The 16183-nt window shown below is 33.2% G+C and overlaps 1 protein-coding gene and 1 long non-coding RNA gene across 15 annotated transcripts in view; one reads left to right on the top strand and one right to left on the bottom strand.

The window, feature by feature from the left end:
• The window catches only part of drongo (Arf GTPase activating protein drongo), a 35992-nt gene that overhangs the window by 18408 nt on the left and 1401 nt on the right, over positions 1 to 16183 (bottom strand). For 3 of the 14 annotated variants that reach the window (XM_076413890.1, XM_076413889.1, XM_076413881.1), the window contains exon 1: positions 2366 to 2602. The exons of the other annotated variants lie outside the window; for them this stretch is intronic. In XM_076413890.1, coding sequence (XP_076270005.1) covers positions 2366 to 2457 — 92 coding nt within the window. In that variant the 5' untranslated portion in view covers positions 2458 to 2602. Of the gene's footprint in view, positions 1 to 2365; positions 2603 to 16183 lie in introns of those variants that run through there. 14 annotated transcript variants of the gene reach the window in all.
• LOC143202416 (uncharacterized) lies at positions 2673 to 5553 on the top strand. Its single transcript, XR_013007161.1, has 2 exons — positions 2673 to 2758; positions 5349 to 5553. It is a non-coding gene; the product is annotated as an uncharacterized LOC143202416 (long non-coding RNA).

Here is a 16183-nt window from a genome sequence, read left to right on the forward strand (position 1 = left end):
TTCCCATAGTCTAAACTAGCGTTGGTAACTAGCGAATGAAAACAGTCGAAACAGTCGATAGTCGCAAAACAATCAACAATCACAACAAACGATAGTCACAAAAAAGATAATTACTGAATACTATTAATATACAATTAATAGTTTCCTTTTTTTTTTTCCTTTTTAAACGAAGTAGAATTACTTTTATATTTGAATGTTCCGTGGATCTGTAAAAAGGAATGATTTTTTTCTATGGAATGGAATAATACCCCACAAATGTTTTATCATATTTTAATATGTTAATTGCTATATTCAAATAATATACTATAATAAATATAGACAATACAATAGAACTTAAACAAAACCTAGAAACTAAAGATGTACAATAACCGTAGATACTAAATAAAGATTAAATATAGACCTAAACACAGAAAAAAAACTAATAGAGCTTTTTAAAATAAAGTAAATAGTTTATTTATTATCGGATGGAAACACTTTTTAACAAAAATCAAGAGAGTAGTCGAAATATTACCTACTATTGTCATAAAAACAGTCAAAAGTATTTTACTATTTATCATTCCCAATTTTCATCTTTTTACTTTATTAATTAATAATCTTGAAAAATATCGTTCCAAAATGCTGCTATATTAATATACAATATATCGTTACTTACAAACTATCAAAAAAAATCATAAAACTACATATATTACATTTAAATCAATGTAAGCGTAAATTGGGTACATTTTTCTCAAAGTTGCGGCTAGGACGACAGAGTCAGAACATTAAAAATCAGTCGAATGAAACTAGTAGAACCAAAAATAGTAGTTAAAAGTACGCGACTGAAACAGTCGATAGTAAATAGTAACAAAATCAGTCGGACCGAAAATAGCGACTAAAAAACAGTCACTGGTAAAAAGTAGTAAAATCAGTCGAATCAAAAATAGCGGATGAAACAGTCGATAGTAAAAAGGAATCAATTACTAAACAGTCGATAGTCTATTTTAGTCGATAGTTCCCAACGCTAGTCTAAACTATTGCCCATACTGCCGCCATTGCGACGCCACGACAAATAGGCAACCACACATTCACCAGCGGTTAACAATGCACTAGGATCGGTACAATGTGGTTAAATGGTTTAAAAGACCAAAACGACAATATCTATCTCTTTCTCTCTGCTTCCTGTTATAACCTTGACCTTGACCTATATTCTTCTTCATCCACTCGACGACCATCTTCAACTTTTGTAACTTGGTCGATAGAAGGAGGTCAGAAATATAAAAGCAACTAACAGTTCTGTTGCTGAAGCGGTAGTGGTAACAAATTAATAAGCATAGGAAGATTTGTTCTTTCCATTTTAGACCGGATGGCTATAGATCCAAACGTAGACGAGCATTGCTTAACCTGCGATTCCTAATTCTAATTTAAATAGTGAATGTCTCGGTACGGTCAGTGTACATAATTGAAATCAACTACATAACGTGTATTTATTCACAGATATTTATCGAAAAGGTAACTATGCCCGTAAGTTCGATACTGGAATATAAAAACTTAGAAATAGATCTGAAAAGATACACAGTAGATCAGATGGTTGAATAATATAGCTACAGACTGTAACGTCTTCCTTCCTATCACTGCATCGTATTGTAGAATGTGAAAGATTTATGTGCAGAGATATGTGTAATTGTTCAATACGAGGAGAGAAATAACACCAATTGTCTTGCAGATTTAGCATAAGCATTAAGAAACATTTCTAATTTCTATTTCTAATCTAATTTTATCAAGAAAAATGTACACAGATAGTAACAGAAGAAACTAATGCGAAATACAGTGATATCAATCAGAATATGTATACAAAAAAATAGCAAACAAGAACTAAATATAAAAAGGTAAATATGTTCTCTAATGAAAATAAAAAAATCATTACTTGGATATAAAATTAGGTGGATTAGGACTCCAGGGTAGAGCATAAGGGGTTTAGAAAAGAGTTATATTAAAATGTTATATAACGAAACTTCAATAAGGTAAAATGTCAACGTTAAATCCGGCAACATTGCAACATTTTGACTTCATAAATTGAGATGACGAGAGTTCAATGCTACTTTATATACACTATATTTAGTCTTTGTGTTATGTTTATATAATGTTATATATATATATATATATATATATATATATATATATATATATATGTATGTAAACCTCGAACCTAAAAAAATTCCTTAAAAATAAAAATAAATAAATAAATAAATAAACAAGATGTTGAACTGTTTTATTAAATATAATTTTTATTTTACGCCCTGGATTTAAAGTTAGCTCTATGTGGGAAATACTCATTGCCCATTGGACAGAATGTTCAACCACTAGGAGTAATAACAAAAAAACTTACAGAGTTTCAATAAACCAGAATCCACTGATCGTCTGGACCACTTTATCTGTGTTATCTGTAAAAACTATATGTCTCAGTTTAATAATCTTCATTCACCACGACTTCTCCGCCCAATTCCGCGAGCTCCCGTCCAGTGCAGTGTCATCCACTTCGGAGAACCGAGACACCATTCGCATCGAAAACATTAAAAGTCGCGCGACGTAGCTCTGACCCGTGTTTAACAGCGTTACTAACAAGTCGTGGCTGTGGCAGAGTAGTAGAACGACGGCATAGCCCCAAATTTACTGTTTCCCGTTAGGCCAGAACAATGAATCGAGGACCTGGGGGGGCCACCTCGGCGACGACGGTCAAAAGAAAGTGCATCCGTGACTGGGTTGGTGTCGGTTGGTCAAGGTAACGGCGGTTTCGTAGAGAACAGCAGGAAAAAAACCGATGTAGCATGGAAAACACTTCCACTTTGTGGGTTAAATGTGTCGCGAAGTAATTGTGGTGAAAAGTTGCTGACGCAAAAACCAAACTCGCGAAAAAAAATTAATTCGACAATTAGATATTGTTTTCGATTTCTTTGTCGATAAAAAAAAACGCGGTTTTGGTCCTGGTTATAACAAAATAACTCCAATTTCGACTGTTAAAAACCACATAATAGCCAGTTGAAAAGTTCGTGAACCTGGCAATAATTTGTTTTAATAACATTTTACAATAGATATGTTTAGTGTAATCCTAATTTGCAAATTAACTTATTCCTACTGTTATGGTTGTACTTGCATTAATGGACGAATGTGGAAGAGATACATCAGTATGAGGGTCACTGTTTCTATTTCGGGAATTGGCAACACTGTTGTCATGTGAGTCCATCTGACGGTTCCATCGTAAAGTTTGACATTTTTGACGATATACGTATTCAGAACATTTTGTCGCATGGACGCTATTTGTTTATTTTATATTTAGTTGAAAGTCTCGTCTCGGTGAAAAATTTAACTAAATCGTGAACAGTTTTGTGTGATTATTTTTTACGATTTTCGACGTAGATTATCACAACAAGAGTGTATCAATCAACTTAATTTTACTTTTGGCGATGAAGCTTCATCAAAAACCACCGTGTATCGCTGGTTTAGTGAATTCAAACGTGGTCGTAGTTCGCTGTCCGACGAGACGAGACATCCCTAAGCATCAGTTCCACCAGCATATATGCGATTTTACATGAACACTTAGCTGTGCGAAAGTTATGTTCACGTTGGATCCCACACAGTTTGACAATCGTTCAAAAAAAGGTTCGTGTCGATTGGTGCAAAACAAATCTATTCGTATGAGCCCGAAAGTAAGCAGCAGTCGACTTATATGGGTGTTCCAAGATGAACCAAATCCAACAAAAGTTGAATTATGGAATATTGCAACAATGCCTCTAGAGGATCGTAGAACAGTAAATTCTGATTGGTACGCAACCATTTGTTTGCCAGAAGTCTGCGGTGAAATATGACAATGTGGTGTGACAAATCATGACAATGCGAGCTCTCAAACAAGCACTCAAAACATTGAATTGATGGGTCATCCGCCGTACAGCCCTGATTTGGCACCCAATGACTTATTTTTGTTCCCATCTGTGAAGAATAAACTGTTAACGATTCTCATCGCCCGAAGAAGCTATTGAAGCCTTCAAAATTCATGTTTTGAAGATACCTCATTCGGAATGCAATAAATGCTTTGAAAATTGGTTTAAGCGTATGCAAAAGTGTATGGAGCATCGTGCCGAGTACTTTGAAAAACAATCGCAGTTTAACTATTTGTTTGTTTTCCTATTCCCGAAATATAAACAGTGACCCTCGTATCTATTGCAAAAATTATACTACTTAAGCTAAACTATACAAGTTCGTGTGATTTGGTACACTTCATCTTCTGATTTACTGCGTGTTGTCCAGTAGTCGTATTGCTTCCATATTGGTGTGACTTAGGTAATCACAATGGTAGCGGGACTTTTGCCCCACCTTTTATTAACTAGCGAACTCAAGATAATTTAATCCCTGTATATTATATTCTTCAAATCCTTGTACGCATGCCAGGATTCTCCAGAACTAGACTCTTTTCTGGAAATCATATAATTTCTTAAAGTCTCTCGAAAAGTGTCTTGTTGGCGTAGTTGGTAGACAAACGTTACTGTAATCACCATTGTAGTCCTTGTATATTGTCAAAATACTGACCACTATAATGTTTTGTTGAATGTTTGTATTTAAAATAAATTAATTTTATTATTAAACCCACGAATCTATAGCAGTTCCGAAAATGGAAAACTTGACACTTTCGTGGTGGTTAGAAAATCGCCAATCACTTTCCCCTCGACAAATGACGTGACGGGCGAAACATACAAAATGGAAAGTGACAAGCCACGAAAAGAGTTCGCTTTCGAAGCTGCATTGCCACCGTACATGGGTAGCAAAACCCCGATACGGACCCAGTAGAAATTGTTATGAGTCAGCTCGATGGCCGACCGTTGATTTTTTTCTTTCGGGGCATTGTTTAATGGCCTCTCGTCGTATCGCCTTTCGTACGCTCGACCGGTGAGTAACACGATTTAAACGAATTCCTGCTGCAGATCGATGAATTCCCTATACTGCGTTACTCATATGTACTGTTGCTTTTTTGTGTGATTCTTCTCTAACTTCATTCAACAAAGATCGACATTGATCACTGTTTAATAAACCAAGATTATTATCTCTACAGTACATGGCTAAAGCACAGTGAAGTACAGGACAGTACTCGTATTTATGTAATTTATAGTTTATATTTGTTTGAATAAACGATGTTTCTAAAGGGTTATTTTATCTTAAATAGGTACTGGTATCATGATTATTTTGTTGGTGTGCTTCTCATTAGGTCATTGTCCGTCAAAACGCAAACTTTGCAGTATTGTTGTATTGTCTATATATCTATTGATCCATATAATAAAACTTTTTCTATCTTTTGACTATAAATTTACATTATATTTCAGGATGGCCAAGTATTTGGATACGTCTCCAGGAAAATGTAGAGATACAAACGTTGTTATTGCACTCCACATATTTCCAGAGAGATAGCAGCTACCGCTGGAGTTTCAAAAGTCTGTCGTCTTTGAGTGAGTCAAACCGTATGGCAAACGTGGCAGAAAAAGAATCACCACACCTCGTAACGATCGAAAAATCAGAGCATCTGCGTCGAAAATCATAAAAAGAGCGTCGCTTATTTGACTACCGATGTTGTATTTTAAATACATATATTAAATATTTTAAATATTATTATTATAGTATAATAAAAATATGTAAATAAAGAGTGCAAAAAAAAACTTTTCATAACTTCACACTATCCACAAATATAAACGAAAAACTAATTACTATATTTACTACTAAAAAATAGTACTATTAATATTAATTAATCGCCATCTTTTCACTGTAGTGTATTATTGAATATTATTTAATACTCAATAAAAGCTTAAATTTACAAAAAAAGAATAATTATAATCCACCTTCATAATAAAAGTATCCACACCTTTTCAAATAACTACCAACCAGACTGAATATAATTCTTCTAGCCATTCATATTAAATGATTCAATATAATGCTGATGATGCAACTACTTTAAAAATAAATGTAAATATTTCCTCTACTAACTCGTAATATTTATTCGTAACCATCAATAAACATCCATTAATACAACTTAAATAAAACTAGCCAGTTATAATAACATAGAAATAAAAAATTTTACTTCCAAGGGATATTCTAGATTAACTTGCGAATTCAAGATAACATTCGTAAATATACGCATTTATTAAAAGAACTGGCAACATCTGGTGGGAGACGTTTCAAGAAGTGGAGCCTTTTTTACGAGATCGTTTTCTGGGAGCGCCCGTGGTTATTCCGAAAAGGTCCACTTCGATGAAATCGTCGTTTTCTTCTCGAGGTAACATAATACATAACCAAGCACCGGGGCAATAAGAAAGAACGCAGGTAACCCGCGAGTTCGTGGAAGAAATCCGTACTCTTGTGAAACCGTTCGTATTGTTAGGTAGTCGGGAACCCGGGTGGATCGATTTCATTCAAGATTTCGAGAGATACCGAAACCTCCGCGGGCCACCCAGCCTTCGGTATATCAGCTTTTTGTTGTTTATCACGTACTCTTTTGCGTTACTTAAATGTTACTCATCGATTTTCGTTCCTAAGTTGGCTACTTAGTACAGCAATTTATTCAAAATATTGATTTTAAATGTCTCTAATATTAAGTCACCAATAGGAGATCCAATACGAAGAAAAATTTAAACAATATGGCCCTAAACACAAAGCATCATTAGATTAGTTCTTGTAGCGTTTTGTATATATTTTAAACCACCACAAATGAAGAAAATAACTTTTAAAATACCACAATACACGACAACAAAGCAACTTGTCGCCTCAGAAGTTATCACTAAACATCTAGGATCCATCAAAAACAACGAAAAAACTATTATTAACACGATATGATTTAATAGTTCAAATATACATAAAAATTTTACTACCAAATATTTTTCACAAAATCAAAATATAAAAAAAAATATGAAAATGTTGATTAACCCAAACTATCATTAGTTTATTAATTCTTTATATCTCTACAGTAGTCAGATACACAAAATACTCAAAGGGTAACATTTTTTGAGAACAACTTTATTTAGATTTTAAAAATCGATGTAATAAGTACCAGATCACAACTGTCCGACAGATTTGAATTTCGATACAGATTGGGCAGTCACTCAATTTAGAGAAGATACAGGTTTGAGTCTTTCCCTAGGTTTGTTGGTAGTTTGAGGGCTCCCTAGTAGAGTATGTCGAAATGCTACAGTTTCCCAACAACAGTTGACTTGGAGGCAATAAAAACAATGTGGTGTAAGGGCAGTTACTCATATTTAGATATAAATAACACTTACTTAACTAAATTAGAGAGACCAACATAAACCATCACGTGAACTTCAACCAATTAACACGTCCATGATTATTGATTGTTTGAATAACTGGAAATTGTTTCTATACCTACCGGCTAATTGAAAATAAATTACATAATAAATCGGTTAGAGCGCAGCAATCCTTGCAAGATGAATATTCAAATACGATTTCAATGTTGCGATCGTCACTGATTACCACTCTCAGTGACGTTCCGTGTTCAATAACAATTCTGCGAAAAATCGTTCAATAACAACATGCCGAGAGGTGAGATGAAAAAAAAAAAGAATTTTACACTGAAAAGTAACGTCGTGAGACTCGGTCGTGTACCATTGTCGGTGCACAAAAGAATATAGAGTTTGATTTACAGTACAGAATATATGAACGATATAGTTGAGAAATCGGAATAAAACAGCGGCCTGGGAATGAATACGGGCACTAAATTCGTATAAAACCTCATATAAAAGAAAAAGCGTATATTTTTAACTATATTATAGGATTTTTTACTCCAAAACTTGATCATTAACGATTAGTAGATTCTAAAATATATATCCAACAAGACAGAACCACCAGACACAACTCAAAACATTTTATATCTATCGAGGCAAGGCAAGGTAATCTCAAAGACGTAACATTTAAAGAAAATAAGACTAAATGGAACAGCAGGAACTAATTTCGATAAGTCATACAATCAAACACTTTGTCCGCCGAAAATCCCGAAATATAAAAGGCAACCCTCATAATATTAACACGTTTATGAGCTATGTATTGGGAATTGGACCGAATTTACCTATCGCTTTCTTTCCTTTCAGATAAATACTGTTCAAATGACAAAGGTTTTCTTAAAAAACAAAATATTTCAATAGAAAAAATTGGAAGACAGGAAAATGTTCCTATTCTAGTTAGAAATTCAAGTGTAATAAATATTCAAGTTGTAATAAATAAAATAATAAAGTGAAGCGAGAAAAACTTACGTTAAAGTAAATTGTCTTAATTTTCTTTAGGTAGCGTAGATTCAATAATGCAAAAATTCGAAATTAAGCCCGTATTTTCATGTTAACAAATAAAACTACAGGAGTCCTCAACTAACACAGACAGAAAGAAACTTGTCCACAATTATTTTTGCTAAATTTACAATACGTGGAAATTTGAACTTTCCTTTACTGAACTAAAAGTTAAAAGAATAATGTGGATATGTAACGAGGTTGTATTACGTAAAAATATATATTCCAATAAAACAGACAATGGACGGTAATTCAACACCGTCAAATTCCTTTTAAACACAGAGCATTTTTTTAACCCACAGACTAATGTGGTTGTTTAATTAACTAACTATAAGTCTTTCTATAATGTTTAAATAAATTATATAGCCTTAATTTTGTTTGAATATTTTATTTACATTAGTATTTTCTTGGATAAAACAAACGAAAACTTAAATTTGATGCGGCAATGTTGAACTATATGCAACACCTGTTGTGTAGACATAACTCTTTATTAATATTAGTGAAGTTAGGTGTGATGTCCTTGACATGTTTAAATATAAGGTTTGATATGTTCGTGTGAAGTTAGGTTAAGTTAACAGCAGCAAACGTGATAAAGAAGTAAAATGCAGGAAATGGGCAAATAAAGTTCCTAATCTGTTTAACACAGACATAGACATGGTGATAATAGCATTAAATGAAATATTCTCCTGATGTGGTGCACGTTTATTACCAGAAAGATAGTAAACAATGGTGACCACTAATAAACCAATAAAATCTTGGATTTACGAAAAATTCCCTCAAAATTAACCCGCATCGCCTACATCTTCATTAGCGCGCCGAGATTACTTGAAATAAAACAAATTGGAGTTGTTATGCAACTAATTGAGCAAGTGGAACCTCGTGTACGTTCAACCGGTAGTGATTTTTATTATTAGAACAGGAAAAATCCGAATTCGGGTACCACTACGTTCGACGTGCTGCGTTAATTGGGAGCCAACTGTGACCGTCACACGAGGAGCAGCAACTAACGTTTATAACGCTCGACAGTCTGTAATCTTCATAAATATCATCGATTCATGGATAAAAATGGTCAAAATTTGTTAAAATTCGGTTCTGGATAAAAAAACAGTTCCATTGGAAACAAAATGCATAGTCATAGAGGGTCAGAAAAAACAAATATCCATATTAAAAATGTAAAAACAGCAATCGGAGGTAATGGAAGCCATGAGAAGAAAATGAAGGCTAGAATTGGAAAAGCCATGAATTTGTACTTTGTACCAAATCCAATGTTTGGTTGTAAGGTCTGGACAAGCAAGCTACCTACAACCCTTAGTGGTAGAAAAGGTATATTTTTACAATGATAAAGCACTATTTTAGTGGAATACTAGCGACCCGCCCCGGCTTCGCACGGGTGCAATGCCGATACTAAATTAAATACACTACAGAAAAAATATGAACGTTGTATATAAAAACATAGCGGCCCGCTCCGACTTTGCACGGGCATAAAATATATATGCCTATGTCACTCAATGAAAACATGATTAAAATCGATCCAGTATTTTTGGTTCATTCATTACTGCCCTTGGTCTGCACGCATTAAATTTGGAGTAAAACAATTCCTCTTTCCCTATACTTACTATGAAGATTTCCTGCTATCTTTGGAATATCTAAATTCATACAATTTTTATTACATTACACATTTTTAAACGCAAATTTTAAATTTGTAATATCTCAGAAAATATTTGTTTAATTTACATGCTGTAAGGAACCATATTGATCTATATTAATTGCACACTGTATTTAAGGTACTTAATTCGATAAGGATTAATGCCGTATTGCTTAAAATAGCTTCGTAAATAAGCCATTTTCTCACGTAAAAAGTAAACAATAAAAATGGTTAATGTGGGTTATCCCTAAAAGATAAACATATACCATCGCGGACTTTTTTGTAGACCTTTTTATGGTGTACAATACTGTAGTACATTAATTTGATCTAACTCGTAGGGTTAGGCAGCGTTTTTGCTAATTGCTAAATAAGCCTAAAAAAATAGGTTAATTTACGACATCACGTTAGAAACCTCTAAAATTAGCAATGTTGCCTTAGTATATTATGCATGTATTATACATATAAACCTTCCTCTTGAATCACTCTATCTATTGAAAAAAACCGCATCAAAATCCGTTGCGTAGTTTTAAAGATTTAAGCGCACATAGGGATATAGGGACAGAAAAGGCGACTTTGTTTTATACTATGTAGTGATATAGATATAGTAAACATAATTTTTCTAAAACACAAAAAAAGGAAAGTGTAGCTATCGATAAGTCCTATCGATTTACAACATAATTTCTACCAATCAATATAATACAGACTCTGAGCATAAACATCGTTCTAAATGGCAAAGTGAACAACTTCGTGGAAACATATGATTTCGATATTAAACAATATTGACACCAACAAAAGTTCTTCAGTCCACATTAGAATCTTCCGAAATAATTATAAGTAGAAATATTATTATCAAACTAATAGAGAAATAATAAATTGAGAGTTTCGAAAAATTGGAAAGTATAACATGTATTTGCCACAGATGCTTTTAAAACAGACGAATCTACGACCTCAACCTCAGGCATATAGGGAACAGACCGTACAACACCAAGAACTAAATGTATATGTGATAATAATAATTCCAATGTACGTCATCAACACTGTTGAAAGTATTGTCAAATTCTGTTTATAAAAACGTAAAATCCCTTTTAGACTCGTAGCTTTCTCTGTCCAGTTTTACTAATTAGCATTACTATAGTAAATCAGTGACAGAATGAAGTCTGATGTATCCAAATATATAACCAAATCGGACTACAAAGTTCCATTAGTACTAAACATTTATTAACATTTGTATTTTGTGGACACAGTAAAAAAAAAGTAAATAATAGAGTATATACTAAGCTTTAACCACTTTCATAGTTATAATCAAGATAACACTACAGAAATTGTTATTGATAAGGATTTCAGTCAATTTCCGATAAGTTTTAACTATTTTTATTTATTAATTACCAAAATTTCTATAATAAATATTTATTATTCTTGTATAATGTATTTTTAAATACTCGAAATGACAGAATGAACGAATATCAATCATATCCATTAGAAACTCATTATCGTTTTGTTTGACAATTAGTAATTGATTATTTTTATCTATATTATTTTGATTTGTAAAGATAACTAAATTTAAATGAGGCAATTGTCGTTTAGTTTACATATTTTTCTAGATGCACACTTTCGATTCGAACACTGTCTATGGGCTAGACGATATCCGTCATAGCGTCGCCCTCTCGTATTCATGGACTATTTTACGGTCGGTAACCGATACGAAATGCAAATTGATGTCACGTCCGAGTGTTGGCGGCGATGGAAACTGATCCGATACGGAGCTATCATCCCAGCGCTCGCCTCAAATCCAATTTCCTCGTCGGTATTAATGATCGGGCCGGGCCCATGTGGTCGCCACGCGATATGGAATTTTGGCAATCACTGACGCACGAGCTCTCCTAATTCCTTATCGATATCGATCCGTAGCGTTCATCTCCATCCCGTCGTATAATTATAATAACTACTAATGGGTTTCCAACAAAGGAGCGTTCGAATTTTCACAGAGTATAGCGGCCATGTCGGTAATATAGAAATGTTCATGATCCGAATTCTAAAATAGGGGGATGGAAGATCTTCCTATATATATCCGCACGAAAGTTTTCTCAAAACTTCAGCTAATTATATTGCATAACGTTATTTTTGACTCATTATTTTATTTACATTGATATTCTGTTGTCGGAATTTAAATAAACAAAAAGAAACTAGGCGCGGCAACGTTGCATTATAGAATTTGTTGACGTGCATTGGTCGTTTCATTGGAAGGACTATATAGCATATACAAATAAACTTTGAATAGTCTATAGACAATGATGAACGCAATGTTGTCATTGAAACTAAGTAAAGTAAAAGAAACTAAGCAGAGATCTAGTTTAAAAAGTAAAAGGATAATTTAATATGTTAAAACCCGTCTAAGCACAGATTTTGTAGTTTGTTGATATTTTTGTTTTGAACTTAATGAAGTTTTGCAGTTACGCTTTTGTAAATTTGTCACACTATTATTGTGACCACCGTGTATATATTATCGGGATTAGTCATAAGTAAAAATATTAATCAATATAATATAAAATCTGTTCCTCTGACAACTGTATCAGTATTATTCCCAATGAACAATCATAATAAAAAAATTGGTAGCGGATATTGACTAAAAGTTGATAAAAGGGTACAATAAATTTGGATGTATCATAAAAATAATCACCACTGATATCCATCTGCGGCTCTGACCGCGAAAACATTAAATTTTACTATCAGTTAAATATAAATTTTACCAGATAATTAATTTGCTAATTTTTAAAAATGAACCAATCCTTCATCAAAAATACCGGTAAATTAAAAATAATATTTTCGAAGTCATTGTCGATGATTCATAAACTTTTTGTTCTGGAACCTATTGGAATACTTTTTCTATGATTCATCTAAATTTTTAAAATAAAAAGTACCTTATGCAAAATCAATACACAAATAAAAAAAACTGATAATGTTTCTAAATGATACATCCTTAATAAGAATAATTAATTTAGTCACAGTCTATCAAAAATAGACTTTTAATAATATTTTTCTGAGTAAATATAACAATAAAAAAATAACGGTATACCTAAGAACCACTGAAGGGAAATAGTTATTGATAAATCTAAAAATATATATAATCAAAGAAATCCACCGACAAAAAGACCCGTTTCCAACTTCTCTGTTGTCCCGATGAGGGTGTACCCAAACATCCAAGAAACCAATTTTCCCAGAACATCAAATAAAGTCCCATGCACTTTCACATCCTGTCCTGGCAGGCCTTCCTCATACCTGATCAGGCTTTCGGTACCGTACCTACAATAGCTACAATTTATGAGGGACCAAGCAATAAAATTCGGACCCTTCCTGAAGGTCTAAAGATGTGGTGGAACGACAGTCGACTGTGCTTCATCGATTCTCACAATATCGACGAATATTGCGACGACTTTAGACTGGTAGGATATTTACTCAGAAATATAGACAAAAACAGACATGAAAATTATTGTAGGAAATATTCTAGTCGTAACGGATTTTCATTTTAATTCCTGGTAAAGTCGAAATATAACAATAGTTACAAACGAATAAAAAAACTATTTGTTATTAGTAAATATTTTCGAGTAGAAAAAGATATCTCAAACAGGTGGGTAACACCGTATTTGAAATTTCACAGTAAAGGTCAAATCTACCTAGGCAACCTGAAAGGATTTTCTATATAGTTGACAGGATGTATGACCTTTTCAAAGGCTTTTATCTCCTTACGCTACCCCAAAAACAATTGCTAGAGATTGTTTGGCTGGTTAGTCACCTTTCTCTGAACGGATATGGTTTAGCCCATATGAAATGTTCGAATAAAATGTTCACATCCAGAAAAATATGTAAACTAGCCAGTAATAAACTGACACAATAGTCTCATTCAAATTTACGAACCATTTCAATACAGTTTTATTTACAAAACGTATCGGTATTTCATCAAATTCGAAATAATAGATAAAAATAATCGACGCCTAATTGTCAAACAAAACGATAATGAGTTTTGAATCGATATCATATTGGTTCGATCTTTCTTATTTCAAATATTTAAAAAACATAATAATTGTAAATTAATTTTAAAAAAATAGTTAAAACTTATTGGAAATTGGAGAGTTCAGTCTTATCAATGATAACTTCTACAGTATTGATGAAAAATATAAAAATGGTAAAAACTGGTATACCCTTGAAGCACTATAATAGTAACATTATCTTCTTAACATTAACTTTAAAGAAAGCTTCTTGTACGATCTAGTTCATTAATGCTCAGACAGAATCAATAAATATGGCACAGATAAAATCAACAGAATGCCACTTCAGCATTGTTCTAATAGTGAAAACAATTAGTTCTTAATAAAAATATGATTAAGGCTTTTTGTTTCCTCGGTATTCGTAAGTTTTGTGTGACATAATCCGCCAGTCAGCAAATGCAAAATGCATCACTATACAATAAAACGAAAAACGTGTGAAGTTATAATGCTTAAAAGGCGAGTACATGACAATTTGGCGTTTGGTTTAAAAGATACTGGGGTTTTGCTGAAACAACATTTATTTTCCAGTCAAAGCATGGTCTAACGTCTCGATGTGCTTTACCACCTACCATATACTCCAGATCTGCACCCAATTTCGCTACACTCAACAGAATATTCCAGGGAAAGGGGTTGGAGTCAAGTGACGAACTCTATTTTGAACGCTAACAAAAAAAAAAGCTGACCGAATATCACTCTCGAAGTTAAATGCCAGTTATTTCAATGACAATAAACCCAACGTAACCAGGGCGGAATTAACAAAAAGAATATTTACTAATGTTGAACGATCACTACATATTGTCAGTCAATTTTATCAATAATTCAATACTATATTACTCATAAATATGGGGGTCTTTCCGAGTTAGATTGAAGATACCCGATAATAAACGTCATCCACTGATACTGACCGTCAGTCCTTACCACAAAAAATAATAAAAACAAAGTTTCCATGAAAATATCGCCAATAAGCACGTCATCAATTGAACATGTAAATAATGTGGATATCTAAGACAACAACCGCCATTGAGATATCGCTATTGAGGTAGTACCAGAGCACGAGTACAACAAAATATTGTTGTATTCTTATGAAAGAAGAAACGTCATTTGGCATTTCTCTGCATTCCAAGTCACTTTGTTAAGCAATAAAAACTGTATTTTATCTCGTCTTTGAAAAAATACGTAACAAGCTGAAAAATATCAGGGTTTCTCTTAAATTAGAAACTTAAAATGAACATAGCATATCGATAACAATATCCTAGCTCAAAAATTACAAAAAAAAGATGCACAAGACTGAGTTAACAATTTCCCGAGTACCATTGCTATCAGACCCGGGGATCGACGTAGGAAACAGGTTTTTGGTGACGCGTAGGCGTCGCGGTACGTCGGATAGGTGCGTTTTGTTTCGTCGAGTCTATTTTGTCCTTATTTATAGTCAGCCCACGCGAATTTCGGTCAGAGCACGTCAAAAAATATCGTTACGAGATGACATATCGTTGTAATCAATCGGATTTATTTAACAATCAATATAACTGGGCTTAATAGTGGTGGTTTATTTTGATTGGGTGCAAATTAATAGGAGAAGAAAAAGGTAATGATGATAAAGGTCCCTTTTCCTAAAGGTCTAAAACTCCAGAGAAAGCAAACAAGTCCCACTTTCGCAAATACGTCAAATAAATCAGGAACTTACAACATTTGTCTCGAAACAACCATAATGGGAATCTTAAACGTACAAAGTTTCCGTATAATTATTGTGCGATTTGTGTCTGCCCCTAAGTACACCTGATGAAAGTCATTTCGATTAACAAAATAGGGAGTATTGCAGTTCTGAAGTCATAGTCATGGACAAATGTTACATGTCATCAAGTAGACATTTAACTTTATAATTCAAAACAAAATCCTAATAAAAATTGTAAAATTACGAGTCTCGGTTTGATAAAAAAAATAAATAGTCCTAAAATCCAAATAAATATAATTATCTGACGTTATTATTATAACGACATATGCTTGGCGAAAAAAAAACTATTATAACAGCCGAGGACTTTTCGTCTAATATAGCATCAGAGAGCACTGCACATTTATAAATCCTACAAAAATATAACAAAACCTAACAATACCAATATGATAAGAAACCGTTATTGTTTCCTCAAAGCAAGCCGAGGAAGGAGATTATAGAAAACTCCACCTTATTAACG

The sequence above is a fragment of the Rhynchophorus ferrugineus genome, unplaced genomic scaffold, assembly GCF_030347505.1.
Source record: "Rhynchophorus ferrugineus isolate W39M unplaced genomic scaffold, kcgeb_rfMv2 rfM9, whole genome shotgun sequence".
NCBI lineage: Eukaryota > Metazoa > Arthropoda > Insecta > Coleoptera > Curculionidae > Rhynchophorus > Rhynchophorus ferrugineus.